The sequence below is a fragment of the Podarcis muralis genome, chromosome 2 (assembly GCF_964188315.1).
Source record: "Podarcis muralis chromosome 2, rPodMur119.hap1.1, whole genome shotgun sequence".
NCBI classification, from domain to species: domain Eukaryota; kingdom Metazoa; phylum Chordata; class Lepidosauria; order Squamata; family Lacertidae; genus Podarcis; species Podarcis muralis.
In genome coordinates, this window is record NC_135656.1 from 16,186,637 (window position 1) to 16,209,089 (window position 22,453).

General features: G+C 49.7%; 1 protein-coding gene and 2 pseudogenes across 3 annotated transcripts; all 3 read right to left on the bottom strand.

The window, feature by feature from the left end:
* Positions 1-4: 4 nt before the first annotated feature.
* Positions 5-4,138, bottom strand: LOC144326890 (thiol S-methyltransferase TMT1A-like). Its single transcript, XM_077923942.1, has 2 exons — positions 3,353-4,138; positions 5-266 (listed from the first exon to the last, which is right to left on the bottom strand). The coding sequence occupies exons 1-2, from the start codon at positions 3,854-3,856 to the stop codon at positions 30-32; spliced, it is 741 nt and encodes a 246-aa protein (XP_077780068.1). The 5' UTR covers positions 3,857-4,138; the 3' UTR covers positions 5-29.
* A 7,920-nt stretch (positions 4,139-12,058) lies between these two features.
* Positions 12,059-16,755, bottom strand: LOC114587050 (thiol S-methyltransferase TMT1A-like; annotated as a pseudogene). Its single transcript, XR_013391772.1, has 2 exons — positions 15,735-16,755; positions 12,059-12,652 (listed from the first exon to the last, which is right to left on the bottom strand). The product of XR_013391772.1 is annotated as a thiol S-methyltransferase TMT1A-like (transcript).
* A 1,115-nt stretch (positions 16,756-17,870) lies between these two features.
* LOC144326889 (thiol S-methyltransferase TMT1A-like) lies at positions 17,871-22,120 on the bottom strand (annotated as a pseudogene). The gene is made up of 2 exons (XR_013391773.1): positions 21,540-22,120; positions 17,871-18,457 (listed from the first exon to the last, which is right to left on the bottom strand). The product of XR_013391773.1 is annotated as a thiol S-methyltransferase TMT1A-like (transcript).
* Between the last annotated feature and the right edge of the window lie 333 nt (positions 22,121-22,453).

Consider the following 22,453-nt stretch of genomic DNA (forward strand, 5'->3'; position numbering starts at 1 on the left):
GAGATCTTGTTCAGTAATTTATTTCCAAGCTACTTTACAGCATAACCTATGATATGCGGCCTAATAGGGGGCCATTTTATAGGGACATGCATGTGCCGTAGCTTCAGCTCTGAGAAGCCAGCTTTTTCCAGGACTTTCCAGTTTTCTCTGGCCAAGTGGCACCCGTCAAACAGACATATCCAAGTTGGATCACAGATCTGCTGCCAGAAAAGAGTCCAGCTGGAAGGAGCACCTGCAACGTGTTCTAGGAAGTAGTAAGCGCCACCCTGGAGAAACAGAAATGGATGCATATAAGTTACTTTCTATTCTCCTTTGGAGTTCCTCAGATATTCCTTTGCACAATCAGCGCTAATGGTATCAGAGTGCTGTTAATTTTTCATGGCAACAGCCACTGTTCCCCTGAATTCTGTCCTGAATCTTCCCACATTCAGCTGCATTGGATGGCTTTGGGGTTCTGGTCTTATGAGAGGAACATGGAGAGCTCAGTGGGTTAGAGCGTGGTGCTGAGAACGGCAAGGTTGCAGGTTCGATCCCTGTACGGGACAGCTGCTTATTCCTGCCTTGTAGGGGGTTGGACTAGATGATCCTCAGGCTCCCTTCTAATTCTACAATTCTATGATTTCTCTGTCTGCTTTCTCCATTCCAAGCATCACATTACACATCTCCATCATTTGCCTTTTCTCACAGCTGCTACAAGCTGGGTCAACCTCTTCACCAAACTATCTGCTATGGCTGCAAAGTCTCATCCCTGGTCACTTACCACCAATTCAGATTCCTGAGGTTATACGTGATTTTATTTTTATTTATCGCCCCCAAATCACTCTACACTTGATTACTTTGAACTTCATTGGCCATTTTAATGCCCATTCGCTCAGTTTGGAGCAGGAGTGCCAACTTGAATAAAATATTGGGGAAGGACAGGTATGCCCCTCCCCATATAATCAACCACAAGAAGTAGTACACAGACACACTCCATTTTAATCGTATTGCCCATCACCTATGGGGGTTCCTGGCCCCCTCAAATGTTTTATTCGTGGGGTCAGTGGGACCTCGGCCCCTAGGAGTTGGTCCTATGGTTTGGAGAAATCCTTTTGGAGCTTTTCACAACCCCTTTTTGCATTAACCAACGTGAAAAATTTGGTATCATTGTCAAACTTGACCCCAGTTGAGTCCTTGGACATGTTCATGATCAACAGGTTGAGTTTAAGGTCTCGTTTCTCAAATAACTGATTGTGCAAACTGTAAATTCAAGTACCGGTACACTGTGAACCAGTATGTAAACTGTTCAAAATTCCGAAGTTTATTTATGTTGGGTGCTTTTAGGATTGTGAACTGGGATAACTCACTAACCTTTTGGGCCCAAGGTTGCAGTCATGCTTAGCAAACCCTTTGAGAGCTGCATGCCAATGCTGAGATGGTCCAAAACTCAGTATGGATCCATACAGATGTAAGAGTTGAAAAGGGGAGCTATCCCTTTTTCCTGGTTCATCAAATAAATTAACTGATGACCGAGGAGAGGGCAATTTACATCCCCACCAGGCCACTGGGCTTGAAGGAGAGGTTTAAATAACTTCATCTACCCTAGTACCCTGGCAGGTGTTTAACTAAGTAGACCTATTGAAATTATGGTAATCACGGTGACTAAGAGAGGTTCATTCATTTTAATAGGTCTACTCTGCACTTAATGCTACCTTATTTCACTTTTTGTGGCAGCTGTCCAAATTGGTGGTGTTGCAGGGAGAAAGATAATAACTGTTGGGGCTGGATCATGTCCCTATGCTAAGAGTCCTGGATTTACGTCCCGGTTTCTGATTTGATCCTGGAATGTCCTGCTTTTCCTCAGTCCCTATTTTCATCAGAGAAAGGTTGGAGGATGTGGTTATGTGACCCCCAAGCCAAGGAGATAAGTAACTATACAACCTTTAGAAAACATCTGAAGGCAGCCTTGTATAGGGATTTTAAAAAAATGTTTTATGTTTTATTATGTTTTTATGTATGTTGAAAGCAAACCAGAGTGGTTGGGGCAACCTGTTATGTACTGAAGTTCTCACCCTGGGCCAGCAGGGGGATACTGTAGATAGTTTTCACTCAGGTCCACGTCAGCTATTTTAGGCAGGAAACCATGGGTTTTTGTTGCTAAGATGCTAACTGCTGGCTGCCTGTAAAAGCAGGCCGGCTGAGCTGTTTGCTGTTCAGTTTTCTGTTCCAGCTTACAAAATAAAGAGCTGCTTTGGAGAAATCGCTGTGTCGTCTGCCATGTCTACCCACTATTTAACACAACCAATAATACAATTGTTGCTGTTGTTGCTTAATAGGATGTCCCTATTTTCATCAAATAAACGTTGGAAGGTATGGGATCTGTCACTAGAGTCAGTTAACAGTTTAGCCAAGGGTGATTTTGAGTTTGCCCCCGACTTTGCCAGTTTCATTGGTAAGCAGAGATGGAAGATGTCAAGGAAATCTCAGTGGGTGAAACAGATACATTTTACTCACTATACCTCAAAAGGAAAGAGAGGCTATAATGTGTTTAAAAAGCCATTCCCAAACATGCATCATTCTATTTTTTTTTTTTTTAAAAGGCAGGTGGGGATAGACACAAAACAAATGCAGAGAGGCTGAAATGTGAGAATGAGGAATAATAATAATAATAATTTATTTATTTATTCATTCATACATACAGGTTTCCCCAGCTACTCTGGATGGCTCCCAACAGAATATTAAAAACACGATAAAAGATCAAACATTAAAAACATCCCCAAACAGGGCTGCCTTGAGATGTCTTCTAAAAGTTTATTTCCTTGACATCTGATGGCAGGGTGTTCCACAGGGTGGACGCCACTACCAAGAAGGCCCTCTGTCTGCTCACAGTGAGGGAACCGCCAGAAGGCCCTCGGAGCTGGATCTAAGTGTCTGGGCTGAACGACAGGAGTGGAGAGGCTGCTTCAGGTATACTGGGCATTCCTGCCCAACCACCTACCACTTTCAACATCAGAGACAAGCATGTTTAAAAATTTTCTTTGGCATTTCACAAGTGCGCAACAACAATGGACAAAATAGTAAGAGGCATGTTTAGATCTGTCTAAGGTACTCTCAGTAACACAGAGTGTGGGATTGTTTCTTCCTAACTGTAGTTAAGAGAGAAAAGCAAGCGAGTGATTCCAACGTTTGCAACTTATGAGAATGCAAATAGCTCAGAAGCAAGTTGGTTTACGCAGAAACAACAAGGGATCCGAATCCATCTACCTGCATTTGTGATTGCCCAACGGATATAGAATTGACTAACACCCGAGAATACAGCATGCCCCTGCAGTTACTGAATTGTCCTTGTTCTTCCTACGGCGGAGCTACTTACCGGTCTCAGCACCCGCAGAATTTCTTTCATAACTTGCTCGGGGCTCTTCACAGAGCATAGCACCGTTGTTGAAACCACCACATCCACCGATGCAGCTGGTACCTGGTGCAGGTCCTCAGCCGGAGCCACCAAACAGCATTCCACCTCCACGTGTGGATTTTCAGCCAGGCTCTTGTTGTAAAACTTCTGGAAGTTGGGGTTCGGATCAGTGCATATGATTTTGCATCCCGCGGGGTAGAACTGAAAGTTGGTGCCAGTTCCCGCACCAATCTCCAACAGTGTGAGGGCTCCCGTAGGACTGGCAAAGTCCTTCAGGTTGCTGAACATTTCCTTTTTCTTGTCAGACATGCACTTGTTATAACAGCTGGACGCCACAGACATGCAGTAGGGGAATAACTTCTTGCAAAGGGGTTCCCAGATACCCAGATACCACAGCAAGTAAACAGGGAAGGCTAATATCTGGACGCAGAACCTGAGCAGGATAACTAGGCATGTTGCTTCCATGTTAGCAAGAGGGCAGAAAACAGCAAAGTCAGAGGAGAAGAGAAAGCGCCCAGCGTTGGGCGTCCTGTATTTAAAGACTCTAACCCCTCCTCCGAATTGGCCACAATCAAAACTCCCCAGCAACCCAATTTAACCAATTATGGCTTGGGTTATCCAAATCTGCACAGCAACAACAGGGCGGCTTGTATCCCCAACCGCAACACGTGCTCTCTGTTAGGGAGAACACGCTGTGCCAGAGCCCTTGGCAGTGACCACACTGGCTGTGAGATCTCAAAGGGTGGAGAGGGATATTTTTTATAAACTAAACACACACACACACACACACACACACACACACACACACACACTCACCAATAACCTTGCCCCTGTCAGAAGGAACTTAAAAACTGTATTTGCTGTCTTTAAGACGGAAATAATCTCATTTAGGGAGTATTCTAACACTTTATTGCAGAAGTACTCCGCGGTCCTAAATGCCGGTGTCAGAGCTGCTCCCCGATCCCAGCTCACAGAGGATCACGCTAGCCAGCGTTCGCTTTATAAAAGTCTTTATTGAGTTACAGTTTCCATTTCCAAGCTGCTGCGTGCAACTCTACGTCTTATGGCTAGACCGGCGAAGCTCCGTCTGAATCTCCGCCCCTCGTACACCAACTTAATATCCTCGCCTTACTCCACCTTTTCCGCCTGACCGTCCTTCTCTGGGTCCCTCTGCCCCCCGTGGTCTCCTCCCTCCGGGACTCCTCTGACGCTGACCCCCCGGACCCTCCTGTCTCCTTGCGTCGGGCTTTAGGACCTGGCTCCCTTTCCGGGCTGCTTACTGCGCCGCCTTCCTGTGCATTTGAACTTGGCGCGCGCGCCCAGCCTTCCACTTTCCGCTTGACCGTTTCTTCGCTCCCCGATGGGGGCGTGGTCACTCCTGACTCATGCCCTCCTCCCTGCTGCGAGCTGCCAGGGCTCGATCCCTGACGTCCTTCCTCTCCACTGCGCTCTGGTGGGGACGCTGGCCCCGATTTCCAACTGCTGCCCTCTGAACCCCCGCTGGTCCCTTCCTCCTGGGGTGTCCCCCTAGGCCCCCCCTTTGCTCTGGCCACTGGCGCCCCTTTCTGTGAATCTTCCGATTCACTGGAAAGACTCGGAGATCTCGGGTCGTCGTCATCACTCATCCTTTCTTTGGACTCCTCCCCCTCGCTCTCTGTTTCCTCCCTTGCCCTCGCCTCTGCTCCTGAACCCCTGACATCCATCCCCCCCTCGAAGCCCCCCTTTCCCCCCTCCCCTCCTTCCGGTGCGGGAGCTGGGTGCTGCCGAGTCATGGGGACGAATGCCGGATACAGTTCGCTTCCCTTGGCGGGCCTCCAACTGAAGACTTCCGATTCTTCCTCCCTGCGCTCGTCGACAGCGGTCACCTCCGCTTCCATCTCTGTGCCGCCGTGCTCGAAGCCCAGGTCCTCCCCGAACATGTCCACGTCCGTCTCCGCCTCAGTCGTTCCCGGGTCCGTCGCTCGACCTGGAACCTCCAGCCACTTCCTGCGCCACTGCTCCTCTGGTCTATCGTCCCACCAATACGAGGGCTCTGAGGCAGATCCCGAGGGCGACCCCTCCGGGGAACGCGTGTCCATTGTCGGTTCCTCGTCCGAGTCGAACCCGTGGAAAGTGCTGGCTGAAAGCGTCGGTGTGAAAAGCCAATCGCCGAAAAAGTCTGCTGGCATGGGCCTGTGTGGGAAAAGGGCGTGAAACTCGTCCTTGAGCAGAGGTTCCTCCAAGGCGTAGCCTGGCACCCAGCTGTTGGCACTGGCCGGGAAGCCCTCCTTGGCGAGGAGGTATTCTACTCCCTCTTCTCCCCATCTAGAGTCCAAAATCTCTGTGACCTCGTTGATGGACTCCTCTTGTGTCACTCCCCCTTGTTCGGTTCCCTCTCGTAGCGGACTCGGAGCCGTTCCTGGTTCCTGAAACCTGTGAGGTGTCTTGTAGGGAGTGAGTACCGACCTGTGGAACACCGGATGCATTCTGGAACCCTCCGGAAGCATCAGCCTGAAAGCCACCGGGTTGATCTGTTCTTCGACTTGGTAGGGCCCTAGTTGTTTATGCCCTAGTTTCTTCTTCGCTAATGACCTGGCCGGCACTGCTTGGGCTGCCAACCAGACCCAGTCTCCCACCTGGATCTCTTCGCCGACTCTCCTGTGTTTGTCCGCTTGCACCTTGTATGCGTGTTTAGCCAGCTCCAGGTGCCGCCGAAGTTGATCGTGGACCTCTTGCAACTCTGACGCGAACGCGTCTGCTGTCTGCGGCTCCCCTTCCCCCATTCTTTCCAGTCCCGGGAAGGTTCTGGGGTGCCTTCCGTTGTTGGCGAAGAACGGCGTCACCCCTGTGGACACGTGTTTCGTGTTGTTGTAGGCGAACTCGGCGAGCGGCAGGTAGTCCACCCACGTCGCAGGCTGTTGATTTGCGTAGCATCTCAAGTACTGCTGGATGATGGCATTGACCCGCTCCGCTTGCCCGTTGGTCTGCGGGTGTCTAGCCGAAGCCAGGTTGATCTTGACGTTCAGGAAGCCCATCAGTTTCTGCCAGAAGTTCGAGATGAACTGCCGCCCCCTGTCAGACAGTATAGACCGCGGCAGACCGTGAACCTTGAACACGTGATCTATGAACAGTTTGGCGGTTTGTTCCACCGTGGCCACCTTCGCACACGGAATGAAATGTGCCATCTTGGAGAACAAGTCCACCACCACTAGCACTGCCGTTTTGCCCCTCGAGCTGGGCAGATCCGTGACAAAGTCCAGGGCCACTCTCTCCCATGGTTCGAACGGGGTTTGCAGAGGTTCCAGCAGTCCCGCCGGCGGTCTGTGTACTGGTTTGGCCCTCTGGCAGGTGTCGCACCTCGCCACGTAGTCCGCGACTTCTCCTCTCATTCTGGGCCACCAGAAGTCTCTGGCGACTAATTCTATCGTCTTCTCTGTGCCAAAGTGCCCGGCAGTGGGCGCGTCGTGCAACTGCTGCAGTACCTTGGCGCGAAGATCGTCCCCTGGCACGTAGATGGCCCCTTTACGGAGGAGTAATCCATCACGAACCTGGAACTCGTCGGTCGCCGCCGTGCCCCTGTGCGCCTCTGCCATCTTTGCTCGCGCGAAAGAGTCGTCCCGCAATGCACGTCGTACCGCCTCCAGGTCAACAGTCGCCGAAGCGCACGCCCATGCTGCCGGTGCGAAGATATGCATGGCCGCCGCTGGCGTCGCCTCTTCGAGGTACTGCGGTTTACGGGAGAGGGCGTCCGCCATGATGTTGGTGTCCCCCGGGACATACTCTATACGGAAGTCGAAGTCCGCAAAGAACTCTGCCCAACGTATTTGCCTCTGGTTCAGGAACCTCGCCGTGCGCCAGTGCTCCAGATTCTTGTGGTCCGTGCGGACCTGCACTGTGTGCTTGGCTCCGATCAGGAAGTGCCTCCACGCCTTGAAGGCTGCATGAATGGCTAACAACTCCCTGTCCCAGATGGTGTAGTTCTGTTCTGACTTGGTGAGCTTCCTGGAGTAGAACGCTCCCGGCCTCCAAGCCCCCTGCGGGTCTTGCTGCAACAGAACTGCTCCTACGGCTCTGTCTGAAGCGTCCGTCTCCACCCTCATTGGTCTGCTGGGGTTGACGTGTAGTAGCTGCTCCTCCGACGTGAAGAGACGCTTGAGTGCCTGAAAGGACTGCTCTGCTTGCGCCGTCCAGATGAATTTCTTCTTCTTGGAGCTGAGCGTGTCCGTGATGGCCGCCGTCTGCATCGCGAACCCCTTGATGAACTTGCGATAGAAGTTCGCAAAGCCCACAAACCGCTGGACCTCCTTCCGGTTGCGCGGACTCTTCCAATCCAAAACTGCGCGAACCTTGGCGCTGTCCATTGCGAGCCCTTTGTCTGACAACCTGTAGCCCAGGAAGTCCACCTCCGACACGTCGAACTGGCATTTTCCCAGCTTGGCGTAGAGCCTATGCTGCTGTAGTCTGCTCAGCACTTCTTTGACGTCTCTGTCGTGATCGTGCTGCGATTCAGAAAAGATGAGTATGTCATCTAGGAAACAGACACACTTCTTGTAGAGCAGCCCTGCCAAGACGTGATGCATAAAAGCTTGAAAGCAGTGGGAGCCATTTTGTAATCCAAAAGGCATAACTCTGTATTCGTAGGTGCCCAGGGGCGTGAACATGGCCGTCTTCCACTCGTCGCCCTCCCGCATACGAATGAGGTTGTACGCCCCTCGGAGGTCCAACTTGGTGAAGACGCGTCCTTTGCGCACCGTCGCGAGGAGGTCGTCGATCCTGGGCATGGGGAAGTCCGATGGCTTGGTCACAGCGTTCAAAATCCGATAGTCCACCACGAGCCTTTTTTGGGGCGTGTTTTTCTTCTTGACAAAGAATACCGGACTGCCCCCCACTGCCTTGGACTCTCGGATGAAACCACGCTCCAGATTGTGATCTATGAACTCCTTGAGGTCCTGTAGTTCGTCCTCAGACATGGAGTACAGTTTCCCCTTTGGCAACGCCGCCCCTGGTAGGAGGTCGATCTTGCAGTCGTATGGTCTGTGGGGGGGGGGTAGCTTGTCCGCCTCCTTCTCGCAGAAAACCTCCAAAAAGTCTGCGTACTTGTGGGGAACAGCTTGCAGCGTCCCAAGCTGCAGCTGTGACTCCTCTTCCTCTCCCTCCTGCTGGGGCAGGATGCAGTGTTCAGCACAATAGGAAGAGCCGAAAGTCAGCTGCCTCTGATTCCACGCCATCGCCGGGCTGTGCTTGTCCAGCCAACTCATACCCAGTACAATGGGCGTGTCCGATAATTGAGTGACATTGAAGCTGATGACTTCCCTGTGGTTCCCAAGTCGCATCACCATTGGTGGCGTTTGCTTCACGACTTGCCCCCCGAGCAGCTCCCTGCCATCCACCGTGACTACCTGCAGGGGCAGTGTGGCAGGCAGCAACTGTATATCGTGCTGGTCGACAAAGTCTTGCCCTATAAAGTCCGCATTGCTTCCTGAGTCAATAGTGATTGGCACGTCCATGGTGAGTCCATTGGGTAGTTGGAGCGATGCGGTGAGCCGCACTACTGGTTTGGGCGGGAGGGGGTCCGTGGGTTGCAACATCTCTGGGGACTGCTTCACTGACACGTCTGGCTGGGCCCCAGTGCCTCTGTCTCCAGCCAGACTCCTTCGTTTCCCTGCTGTGGTTCTCCTTGCTGAGTCGCTGCAGTTACCATTGCTGAGGCTGCAGTGTGCTTGTGGAGCCTCTGGGGACACTCTTTCGCCATGTGCTGGGGATTGTCGCAGATGTAGCACTTCCGGTTCCCTCTAGGAGGCTTTGCTTTCACTGCTCCCGGTGCTAGGGCTCTGGTTGCTGACTGAGCCCTTGCACCGCCAACCTCCATAGGTTCCGCTCCTCCTCCTGGCGGAGGCGTGGATTGCGCACGCGCTGCTTCTCTGGGAATGAAGGAGTAGCCTCTGGCTGGTTCGCGCCCTCCGCGCCCTTCGTCCTTGCCCCAAGGACGTTCCTCCAGACGGACCCCAACTGCGAGCGCCCTCTGAACGATCTCCTGCGTGCTCTGGGGTCTCTCCCCCCTCGCAATTTCGTCCTTAACCGGGCCGCTCAAGCCTTCCCAAAACAGGTCTCTGACTGGCGCCGAATCTCTGTCCCATTCCAGGGCACTGACCAATGCAAAAAAGCGGGCATGATACTGCCGTACACTGGCCCTCCCCTGCTTAAGTCCATGCACCTCCTTCCGGGCAAGATCCACGTCTATGCTTGATAAGAAGCACCCATCCATCGCTTTAATGAAGGCATCCGCATTTTGGAGCACCGGATCCTTATCTCTCCACAAATTGCGCAGCCATGCTTTAGCATTTCCATGCAAATGGGACATGATAAACCCCACCTTCTCTTGCTCATCTCTAAAGTCCTTTTCCAGCAGTTGCAGTGCACACTTTACATCTGCTCTAAAGTTGGGGTACTGTTGCAAATTCCCATCGAAGTGAGAGACTAGACCGCCTGCTCGTCTCCCCAACCCAATCCCCTCCGGTCTGGGTGTCAGTTGCCCTTGCTTCGTAAGCATTTCCAATCTGACCTGGAGATCTCTGTAGGCGGCAGCTGCGTCCTCCTCTCTCTTCCTGGATGCAAGTACCTCGGCATTCAGTTGTGTCACTGCTTCTCTGAGATCCGCTATCTGTTGTTCGGCCGTCATCTTGTCTGCCGTTCGTGAGCTCTCGAGTAGGCACCAGCCTTCTCTCCTCTCCGCTAGGCTTTCGATGCCCACAGAAATGAGAGACGGAGCTTACTGTCAGAGCTGCTCCCCGATCCCAGCTCACAGAGGATCACGCTAGCCAGCGTTCGCTTTATAAAAGTCTTTATTGAGTTACAGTTTCCATTTCCAAGCTGCTGCGTGCAACTCTACGTCTTATGGCTAGACCGGCGAAGCTCCGTCTGAATCTCCGCCCCTCGTACACCAACTTAATATCCTCGCCTTACTCCACCTTTTCCGCCTGACCGTCCTTCTCTGGGTCCCTCTGCCCCCCGTGGTCTCCTCCCTCCGGGACTCCTCTGACGCTGACCCCCCGGACCCTCCTGTCTCCTTGCGTCGGGCTTTAGGACCTGGCTCCCTTTCCGGGCTGCTTACTGCGCCGCCTTCCTGTGCATTTGAACTTGGCGCGCGCGCCCAGCCTTCCACTTTCCGCTTGACCGTTTCTTCGCTCCCCGATGGGGGCGTGGTCACTCCTGACTCATGCCCTCCTCCCTGCTGCGAGCTGCCAGGGCTCGATCCCTGACGTCCTTCCTCTCCACTGCGCTCTGGTGGGGACGCTGGCCCCGATTTCCAACTGCTGCCCTCTGAACCCCCGCTGGTCCCTTCCTCCTGGGGTGTCCCCCTAGGCCCCCCCCCTTTGCTCTGGCCACTGGCGCCCCTTTCTGTGAATCTTCCGATTCACTGGAAAGACTCGGAGATCTCGGGTCGTCGTCATCACTCATCCTTTCTTCGGACTCCTCCCCCTCGCTCTCTGTTTCCTCCCTTGCCCTCGCCTCTGCTCCTGAACCCCTGACAGCCGGATTTACGTATAAGCTAAACAAGTTATAGTTTAGGGCACCACCACTGTTTTGTGTTGTGTAGGCTTTAAGTGCAGGGAAGGGACTCTGTGGGTTTCAGGAAAGGCCTCAGCACCTGCGATAGGAACTTCTCAAACATCTTCCAAATTAAGAGGAAATTCTGCTTAAGGCAATCAACAATGGTGTGGTGTAGTGGTTAAGAGTGGTGGACCCGTAATCTGGTGAACTGGGTTCGCTTCCCTGCTCTTCCACATGCAGCTGCTGGGTGACCTTGGACGTCACACTTCTCTGAAGTCTCTCAGCCTCACTCACCTTACAGAGTGTTTGTTGTGGGGGAGGAAGGAAAAGGAGATTGTTAGCCCCTTGGAGACTCCTTAAGGGGAGTGAAAGGCGGGATATCAAGTCCAAACTCTTCTTCTTCTGATATCCCAACCTCCATGGGGATCAGATGCTTCCAGGGAGAATAGTATTGGGAGTTCATGCATGCTCACGTGGAAGTGAATGAGGCAAGCCCAAGCTATGTGTTATAGCAACATTCACATCTGCATGGGAGCAGCTGGAATGTGGAAAATGAAGGTAGCTGGACAGTCTGTCAAGCAGAAATAAAAAATGGATTGGCGATAACATACATGTGTGTGCATCCAATAACAAATTGCACAAGAGGTTCACAGGCCATAGGTGACATAGTGATGGGTTGTCCTATAATTCTTACTGTTAGGTTTTACACCCCAACCCAGAGACACCTGCATGGAGATTTTGTTCAGTAATTTATTTCCAAGCTAAAAAGGTAAAGGTACCCCTGCCCGTACGGGCCAGTCTTGACAGACTCTAGGGTTGTGCGCCCATCTCACTTAAGAGGCCAGGGGCCAGCGCTGTCCGGAGACACTTCCGGGTCACGTGGCCAGCGTGACATCGCTGCTCTGGCGAGCCAGAGCCGCACACGGAAACGCCGTTTACCTTCCCGCTAGTAAGCGGTCCCTATTTATCTACTTGCACCCAGGGGTGCTTTCGAACTGCTAGGTTGGCAGGCGCTGGGACCGAGCAGCGGGAGCGCACCCCACCGCGGGGATTCGAACCGCCGACCTTTCGATCGGCAAGCCCTAGGCGCTGAGGCTTTCACCCACAGCGCCACCCGCGTCCCCTATTTCCAAGCTACTTTACAGCATAACCTATGATATGCGGAGGGACGCGGGTGGCGCTGTGGGTAAAACCTCAGTGCCTAGGACTTGCCGATCGCATGGTCGGCGGTTCGAATCCCCGCGGTGGGGTGCGCTCCCGTCGTTCGGTCCCAGCGCCTGCCAACCTAGCAGTTCGAAAGCACCCCCGGGTGCAAGTAGATAAATAGGGGCCGCTCTGGCGGGAAGGTAAAAGGCGTTCCGTGTGCTGCGCTGGCTCGCCAGATGCAGCTTGTCACACTGGCCACGTGACCCGGAAGTGTCTGCGGACAGCGCTGGCTCCCGGCCTATAGAGTGAGATGGGCGCACAACCCTAGAGTCTGGCAAGACTGGCCCGTACGGGCAGGGGTACCTTTACCTTTTATGGTATCCGGCTTATTAGGTTGCCATTTTAAAGGGACATGCATGTGTCGTAGCTTCAGCTCTGAGAAGCCAGCTTTTTCCAGGTCGTTCCAGTTTTCTCTGGTCATGTGGCACCCGTCACACAGACATATCTAAGTTGGATCATAGATCTGCTGCCAGAAGAGAGTCCAGTTGGAAGGAGCACCTGCAACAGGAAGTAGAAAGCGCCACCCTGGAGAAACAGAAATGGATGCATATAAGTTACTTTCTATTCTCCTTTGGAGTTCCTCAGATATTCCTTTGCACAATCAGCGCTAATGGTATCAGAGTGCTGTTAATTTTTTCATGGCAACAGCCACTGTTCCCCCGAATTCTGTCCTGAATCTTTCCACATTCAGCTGCATTGGATGTCTTTGGGGTTCTGGTCTTATGAGAGGAACACGGAAAGCTCAGTGGGTTAGAGCGTGGTGCTGAGAATGGCAAGGTTGCAGGTTCGATCCCTGTACGGGACAGCTGCTTATTCCTGCCTTGTAGGGGGTTGGACTAGATGATCCTCAGGCTCCCTTCTAATTCTACAATTCTATGATTTCTCTGTCTGCTTTCTCCATTCCAAGCATAACATTACACATCTCCATCATTTGCCTTTTCTCACAGCTGCTACAAGCTGGGTCAACCTCTTCACCAAACTATCTGCTATGGCTGCAAAGTCTCATCCCTGGTCACTTACCACCAATTCAGATTCCTGAGGTTATACGTGATTTTATTTTTATTTATCACCCCCAAATCACTCTACTTTTGATTACTTTGAACTTCATTGGCCATTTTAATGCCCATTCGCTTAGTTTGGAGCAGGAGTGCCAACTTGAATAATATATTGGGGAAGGCCAGGTATGCCCCTCCCCATATAATCAACCACAAGAAGTAGTACACAGACACACTCCATTTTAATCGTATTGCCCATCACCTATGGGGGTTCCTGGCCCCCTCAAATGTTTTATTCGTGGGGTCAGTGGGACCTCGGCCCCTAGGAGTTGGTCCTATGGTTTGGAGAAATCCTTTTGGAGCTTTTCACAACCCCTTTTTGCATTAACCAACGTGAAAAATTTGGTATCATTGTCAAACTTGACCCCAGTTCAGTCCTTGGACATGTTCATGATCAACAGGTTGAGTTTAAGGTCTCGTTTCTCAAATAACTGATTGTGCAAACTGTAAATTCAAGTACCGGTACACTGTGAACTGGTATGTAAACTGTTCAAAATTCCGAAGTTTATTTATGTTGGGTGCTTTTAGGATTGTGAACTGGGATAACTCACTAACCTTTTGGGCCCAAGGTTGCAGTCATGCTTAGCAAACCCTTTGAGAGCTGCATGCCAATGCTGAGATGGTCCAAAACTCAGTATGGATCCATACAGATGTAAGAGTTGAAAAGGGGAGCTATCCCTTTTTCCTGGTTCATCAAATAAATTAACTGATGACCGAGGAGAGGGCAATTTACATCCCCACCAGGCCACTGGGCTTGAAGGAGAGGTTTAAATAACTTCATCTACCCTAGTACCCTGGCAGGTGTTTAACTAAGTAGACCTATTGAAATTATGGTAATCACGGTGACTAAGAGAGGTTCATTCATTTTAATAGGTCTACGCTGCACTTAATGCTACCTTATTTCACTTTTTGTGGCAGCTGTCCAAATTGGTGGTGTTGCAGGGAGAAAGATAATAACTGTTGGGGCTGGATTATGTCCCTATGCTAAGAGTCCTGGATTTACGTCCCGGTTTCTGATTTGATCCTGGAATGTCCTGCTTTTCCTCAGTCCCTATTTTCATCAGAGAAAGGTTGGAGGATGTGGTTATGTGACCCCCAAGCCAAGGAGATAAGTAACTATACAACCTTTAGAAAACATCTGAAGGCAGCCTTGTATAGGGATTTTAAAAAAATGTTTTATGTTTTATTATGTTTTTATGTATGTTGAAAGCAAACCAGAGTGGTTGGGGCAACCTGTTATGTACTGAAGTTCTCACCCTGGGCCAGCAGGGGGATACTGTAGATAGTTTTCACTCAGGTCCACGTCAGCTATTTTAGGCAGGAAACCATGGGTTTTTGTTGCTAAGATGCTAACTGCTGGCTGCCTGTAAAAGCAGGCCGGCTGAGCTGTTTGCTGTTCAGTTTTCTGTTCCAGCTTACAAAATAAAGAGCTGCTTTGGAGAAATCGCTGTGTCGTCTGCCATGTCTACCCACTATTTAACACAACCAATAATACAATTGCTGCTGTTGTTGCTTAATAGGATGTCCCTATTTTCATCAAATAAACGTTGGAAGGTATGGGATCTGTCACTAGAGTCAGTTAACAGCTCAGCCAAGCGTGATTTTGAGTTTGCCCCCGACTTTGCCAGTTTCATTGGTAAGCAGAGATGGAAGATGTCAAGGAAATCTCAGTGGGTGAAACAGATACATTTTACTCACTATACCTCAAAAGGAAAGAGAGGCTATAATGTGTTTAAAAAGCCATTCCCAAACATGCATCATTCTATTTTTTTTTTTTAAAAGGCAGGTGGGGATAGACACAAAACAAATGCAGAGAGGCTGAAATGTGAGAATGAGGAATAATAATAATAATAATTTATTTATTCATACATACATACAGGTTTCCCCAGCTACTCTGGATGGCTCCCAACAGAATATTAAAAACACGATAAAAGATCAAACATTAAAAACATCCCCAAACAGGGCTGCCTTGAGATGTCTTCTAAGAGTTTATTTCCTTGACATCTGATGGCAGGGTGTTCCACAGGGTGGATGCCACTACCAAGAAGGCCCTCTGTCTGCTCACAGTGAGGGAACCGCCAGAAGGCCCTCGGAGCTGGATCTAAGTGTCTGGGCTGAACGACAGGAGTGGAGAGGCTGCTTCAGGTATACTGGGCGTTCCTGCCCAACCACCTTCCACTTTCAACATCAGAGACAAGCATGTTTAAAAATTTTCTTTGGCATTTCACAAGTGCGCAACAACAATGGACAAAATATTAAGAGGCATGTTTAGATCTGTCTAAGGTACTCTCAGTAACACAGAGTGTGGGATTGTTTCTTCCTAACTGTAGTTAAGAGAGAAAAGCAAGCGAGTGATTCCAACGTTTGCAACTTATGAGAATGCAAATAGCTCAGAAGCAAATTGGTTTACGCAGAAACAACCAGGGATCTGAATCCATCTACCTGCATTTGTGATTCCCCAATGGAAATAGAATTGACTAACACCCGAGAATACAGCATGCCCCTGCATTTACTGAATTGTCCTTGTTCTTCCTACGGCGTGAGCTACTTACCGGTCTCAGCACCCGCAGAACTTCTTTCATAACTTGCTCTGGGCTCTTCACAGAGCATAGCACCAGCGTTGAAACCACCACATCCACCGATGCAGCTGGTACCTGGTGCAGGTCCTCAGCCAGAGCCACCAAACAGCATTCCACCTCCACGTGTGGATTTTCAGCCAGGCTCTTGTTGTAAAACTTCTGGAAGTTGGGGTTCGGATCAGTGCATATGATTTTGCATCCCGCGGGGTAGAACTGAAAGTTGGTGCCAGTTCCCGCACCAATCTCCAACAGTGTGAGGGCTCCCGTAGGACTGGCAAAGTCCTTCAGGTTGCTGAACATTTCCTTTTTCTTGTCAGACATGCACTTGTTATAACAGCTGGACGCCACAGACATGCAGTAGGGGAATAACTTCTTGCAAAGGGGTTCCCAGATACCCAGATACCACAGCAAGTAAACAGGGAAGGCTAATATCTGGACGCAGAACCTGAGCAGGATAACTAGGCATGTTGCTTCCATGTTAGCAAGAGGGCAGAAAACAGCAAAGTCAGAGGAGAAGAGAAAGCGCCCAGCGTTGGGCGTCCTGTATTTAAAGACTCTAACCCGTCCTCCGAATTGGCCACAATCAAAACTCCCCAGCAACCCAATTTAACCGATTATGGCTTGGGTTATCCAAATCTGCCCAGCAACAACAGGGCGGCTTGTATCCCCAACCGCAACACGTGCTCTCTGTTAGGGAGAACACGCTGTGCCAGAGCCCTTGGCAGTGACCACACTGGCTGCAAGATCTCAAAGGGTGGAGAGGGATATTTTTTATAAACTAAACACACACACACACACACACACACACACACACTCACCAATAACCTTGCCCCTGTCAGAAGGAACTTAAAAACTGTATTTGCTGTCTTTAAGACGGAAATAATCTCATTTAGGGAGTATTCTAACACTTTATTGCAGAAGTACTCCGCGGTCCTAAATGCCGGATTTACGTATAAGCTAAACAAGTTATAGTTTAGGGCACCACCACTGTTATGTGTTGTGTAGGCTTTAAGTGCAGGGAAGGGACTCTGTGGGTTTCAGGAAAGGCCTCAGCACCTGCGATAGGAACTTCTCAATCATCTTCCAAATTAAGAGGAAATTCTGCTTAAGGCAATCGACAATGGTGTGGTGTAGTGGTTAAGAGTGGTGGACCCGTAATCTGGTGAACTGGGTTCGCTTCCCTGCTCTTCCACATGCAGCTGCTGGGTGACCTTGGACTAGTCACACTTCTCTGAAGTCTCTCAGCCTCACTCACCTTACAGAGTGTTTGTTGTGGGGGAGGAAGGAAAAGGAGATTGTTAGCCCCTTGGAGACTCCTTAAGGGGAGTGAAAGGCGGGATATCAAGTCCAAACTCTTCTTCTTCTGATATCCCAACCTCCATGGGGATCAATACTATTCTTCCAGGGAGAATAGTATTGGGAGTTCATGCATGCTCATGTGGAAGTGAATGAGGCAAGCCCAAGCTATGTGTTATAGCAACATTCACATCTGCATGGGAGCAGCTGGAATGTGGAAAATGAAGGTAGCTGGACAGTCTGTCAAGCAGAAATAAAAAATGGATTGGCGATAACATACATGTGTGTGCATCCAATAACAAATTGCACAAGAGGTTCACAGGCCATAGGTGACATAGTGATGGGTTGTCCTATAATTCTTACTGTTAGGTTTTACACCCCAACCCAGAGACACCTGCATGGAGATTTTGTTCAGTAATTTATTTCCAAGCTAAAAAGGTAAAGGTACCCCTGCCCGTACGGGCCAGTGTTGACAGACTCTAGGGTTGTGCGCCCATCTCACTTAAGAGGCCAGGGGCCAGCGCTGTCCGGAGACACTTCCGGGTCACGTGGCCAGCGTGACATCGCTGCTCTGGCGAGCCAGAGCCGCACACGGAAACGCCGTTTACCTTCCCGCTAGTAAGCGGTCCCTATTTATCTACTTGCACCCAGGGGTGCTTTCGAACTGCTAGGTTGGCAGGCGCTGGGACCGAGCAGCGGGAGCGCACCCCGCCGCGGGGATTCGAACCGCCGACCTTTCGATCGGCAAGCCCTAGGCACTGAGGCTTTTACCCACAGCGCCACCCGCGTCCCCTATTTCCAAGCTACTTTACAGCATAACCTATGATATGCGGAGGGACGTGGGTGGCGCTGTGGGTAAAACCTCAGTGCCTAGGGCTTGCCGATCGCATGGTCGGCGGTTCGAATCCCCGCGGTGGGGTGCGCTCCCGTCGTTCGGTCCCAGCGCCTGCCAACCTAGCAGTTCGAAAGCACCCCCGGGTGCAAGTAGATAAATAGGGGCCGCTCTGGCGGGAAGGTAAAAGGCGTTCCGTGTGCTGCGCTGGCTCGCCAGATGCAGCTTGTCACGCTGGCCACGTGACCCGGAAGTGTCTGCGGACAGCACTGGCTCCCGGCCTATAGAGTGAGATGGGCGCACAACCCTAGAGTCTGGCAAGACTGGCCCGTACGGGCAGGGGTACCTTTACCTTTTATGGTATCCGGCTTATTAGGTTGCCATTTTAAAGGGACATGCATGTGTCGTAGCTTCAGCTCTGAGAAGCCAGCTTTTTCCAGGTCGTTCCAGTTTTCTCTGGTCATGTGGCACCCGTCACACAGACAAATCTAAGTTGGATCATAGAACTGCTGCCAGAAGAGAGTCCAGTTGGAAGGAGCACCTGCAACAGGAAGTAGTAAGCGCCACCCTGGAGAAACAGAAATGGATGCATATAAGTTACTTTCTATTCTCCTTTGGAGTTCCTCAGATATTCCTTTGCACAATCAGCGCTAATGGTATCAGAGTGCTGTTAATTTTTTCATGGCAACAGCCACTGTTCCCCCGAATTCTGTCCTGAATCTTTCCACATTCAGCTGCATTGGATGGCTTTGGGGTTCTGGTCTTATGAGAGGAACACGGAAAGCTCAGTGGGTTAGAGCGTGGTGCTGAGAATGGCAAGGTTGCAGGTTCGATCCCTGTACGGGACAGCTGCTTATTCCTGCCTTGTAGGGGGTTGGACTAGATGATCCTCAGGCTCCCTTCTAATTCTACAATTCTATGATTTCTCTGTCTGCTTTCTCCATTCCAAGCATAACATTACACATCTCCATCATTTGCCTTTTCTCACAGCTGCTACAAGCTGGGTCAACCTCTTCACCAAACTATCTGCTATGGCTGCAAAGTCTCATCCCTGGTCACTTACCACCAATTCAGATTCCTGAGGTTATACGTGATTTTATTTTTATTTATCACCCCCAAATCACTCTACTTTTGATTACTTTGAACTTCATTGGCCATTTTAATGCCCATTCGCTCAGTTTGGAGCAGGAGTGCCAACTTGAATAATATATTGGGGAAGGCCAGGTATGCCCCTCCCCATATAATCAACCACAAGAAGTAGTACACAGACACACTCCATTTTAATCGTATTGCCCATCACCTATGGGGGTTCCTGGCCCCCTCAAATGTTTTATTCGTGGGGTCAGTGGGACCTCGGCCCCTAGGAGTTGGTCCTATGGTTTGGAGAAATCCTTTTGGAGCTTTTCACAACCCCTTTTTGCATTAACCAACGTGAAAAATTTGGTATCATTGTCAAACTTGACCCCAGTTCAGTCCTTGGACATGTTCATGATCAACAGGTTGAGTTTAAGGTCTCGTTTCTCAAATAACTGATTGTGCAAACTGTAAATTCAAGTACCGGTACACTGTGAACTGGTATGTAAACTGTTCAAAATTCCGAAGTTTATTTATGTTGGGTGCTTTTAGGATTGTGAACTGGGATAACTCACTAACCTTTTGGGCCCAAGGTTGCAGTCATGCTTAGCAAACCCTTTGAGAGCTGCATGCCAATGCTGAGATGGTCCAAAACTCAGTATGGATCCATACAGATGTAAGAGTTGAAAAGGGGAGCTATCCCTTTTTCCTGGTTCATCAAATAAATTAACTGATGACCGAGGAGAGGGCAATTTACATCCCCACCAGGCCACTGGGCTTGAAGGAGAGGTTTAAATAACTTCATCTACCCTAGTACCCTGGCAGGTGTTTAACTAAGTAGACCTATTGAAATTATGGTAATCACGGTGACTAAGAGAGGTTCATTCATTTTAATAGGTCTACTCTGCACTTAATGCTACCTTATTTCACTTTTTGTGGCAGCTGTCCAAATTGGTGGTGTTGCAGGGAGAAAGATAATAACTGTTGGGGCTGGATTATGTCCCTATGCTAAGAGTCCTGGATTTACGTCCCGGTTTCTGATTTGATCCTGGAATGTCCTGCTTTTCCTCAGTCCCTATTTTCATCAGAGAAAGGTTGGAGGATGTGGTTATGTGACCCCCAAGCCAAGGAGATAAGTAACTATACAACCTTTAGAAAACATCTGAAGGCAGCCTTGTATAGGGATTTTAAAAAAATGTTTTATGTTTTATTATGTTTTTATGTATGTTGAAAGCAAACCAGAGTGGTTGGGGCAACCTGTTATGTACTGAAGTTCTCACCCTGGGCCAGCAGGGGGATACTGTAGATAGTTTTCACTCAGGTCCACGTCAGCTATTTTAGGCAGGAAACCATGGGTTTTTGTTGCTAAGATGCTAACTGCTGGCTGCCTGTAAAAGCAGGCCGGCTGAGCTGTTTGCTGTTCAGTTTTCTGTTCCAGCTTACAAAATAAAGAGCTGCTTTGGAGAAATCGCTGTGTCGTCTGCCATGTCTACCCACTATTTAACACAACCAATAATACAATTGCTGCTGTTGTTGCTTAATAGGATGTCCCTATTTTCATCAAATAAACGTTGGAAGGTATGGGATCTGTCACTAGAGTCAGTTAACAGCTCAGCCAAGCGTGATTTTGAGTTTGCCCCCGACTTTGCCAGTTTCATTGGTAAGCAGAGATGGAAGATGTCAAGGAAATCTCAGTGGGTGAAACAGATACATTTTACTCACTATACCTCAAAAGGAAAGAGAGGCTATAATGTGTTTAAAAAGCCATTCCCAAACATGCATCATTCTATTTTTTTTTTTTAAAAGGCAGGTGGGGATAGACACAAAACAAATGCAGAGAGGCTGAAATGTGAGAATGAGGAATAATAATAATAATAATTTATTTATTCATACATACATACAGGTTTCCCCAGCTACTCTGGATGGCTCCCAACAGAATATTAAAAACACGATAAAAGATCAAACATTAAAAACATCCCCAAACAGGGCTGCCTTGAGATGTCTTCTAAGAGTTTATTTCCTTGACATCTGATGGCAGGGTGTTCCACAGGGTGGATGCCACTACCAAGAAGGCCCTCTGTCTGCTCACAGTGAGGGAACCGCCAGAAGGCCCTCGGAGCTGGATCTAAGTGTCTGGGCTGAACGACAGGAGTGGAGAGGCTGCTTCAGGTATACTGGGCGTTCCTGCCCAACCACCTTCCACTTTCAACATCAGAGACAAGCATGTTTAAAAATTTTCTTTGGCATTTCACAAGTGCGCAACAACAATGGACAAAATATTAAGAGGCATGTTTAGATCTGTCTAAGGTACTCTCAGTAACACAGAGTGTGGGATTGTTTCTTCCTAACTGTAGTTAAGAGAGAAAAGCAAGCGAGTGATTCCAACGTTTGCAACTTATGAGAATGCAAATAGCTCAGAAGCAAATTGGTTTACGCAGAAACAACCAGGGATCTGAATCCATCTACCTGCATTTGTGATTCCCCAATGGAAATAGAATTGACTAACACCCGAGAATACAGCATGCCCCTGCATTTACTGAATTGTCCTTGTTCTTCCTACGGCGTGAGCTACTTACCGGTCTCAGCACCCGCAGAACTTCTTTCATAACTTGCTCTGGGCTCTTCACAGAGCATAGCACCAGCGTTGAAACCACCACATCCACCGATGCAGCTGGTACCTGGTGCAGGTCCTCAGCCAGAGCCACCAAACAGCATTCCACCTCCACGTGTGGATTTTCAGCCAGGCTCTTGTTGTAAAACTTCTGGAAGTTGGGGTTCGGATCAGTGCATATGATTTTGCATCCCGCGGGGTAGAACTGAAAGTTGGTGCCAGTTCCCGCACCAATCTCCAACAGTGTGAGGGCTCCCGTAGGACTGGCAAAGTCCTTCAGGTTGCTGAACATTTCCTTTTTCTTGTCAGACATGCACTTGTTATAACAGCTGGACGCCACAGACATGCAGTAGGGGAATAACTTCTTGCAAAGGGGTTCCCAGATACCCAGATACCACAGCAAGTAAACAGGGAAGGCTAATATCTGGACGCAGAACCTGAGCAGGATAACTAGGCATGTTGCTTCCATGTTAGCAAGAGGGCAGAAAACAGCAAAGTCAGAGGAGAAGAGAAAGCGCCCAGCGTTGGGCGTCCTGTATTTAAAGACTCTAACCCGTCCTCCGAATTGGCCACAATCAAAACTCCCCAGCAACCCAATTTAACCGATTATGGCTTGGGTTATCCAAATCTGCCCAGCAACAACAGGGCGGCTTGTATCCCCAACCGCAACACGTGCTCTCTGTTAGGGAGAACACGCTGTGCCAGAGCCCTTGGCAGTGACCACACTGGCTGCAAGATCTCAAAGGGTGGAGAGGGATATTTTTTATAAACTAAACAAACACACACACACACACACACACACACACACACACACACACTCACCAATAACCTTGCCCCTGTCAGAAGGAACTTAAAAACTGTATTTGCTGTCTTTAAGAC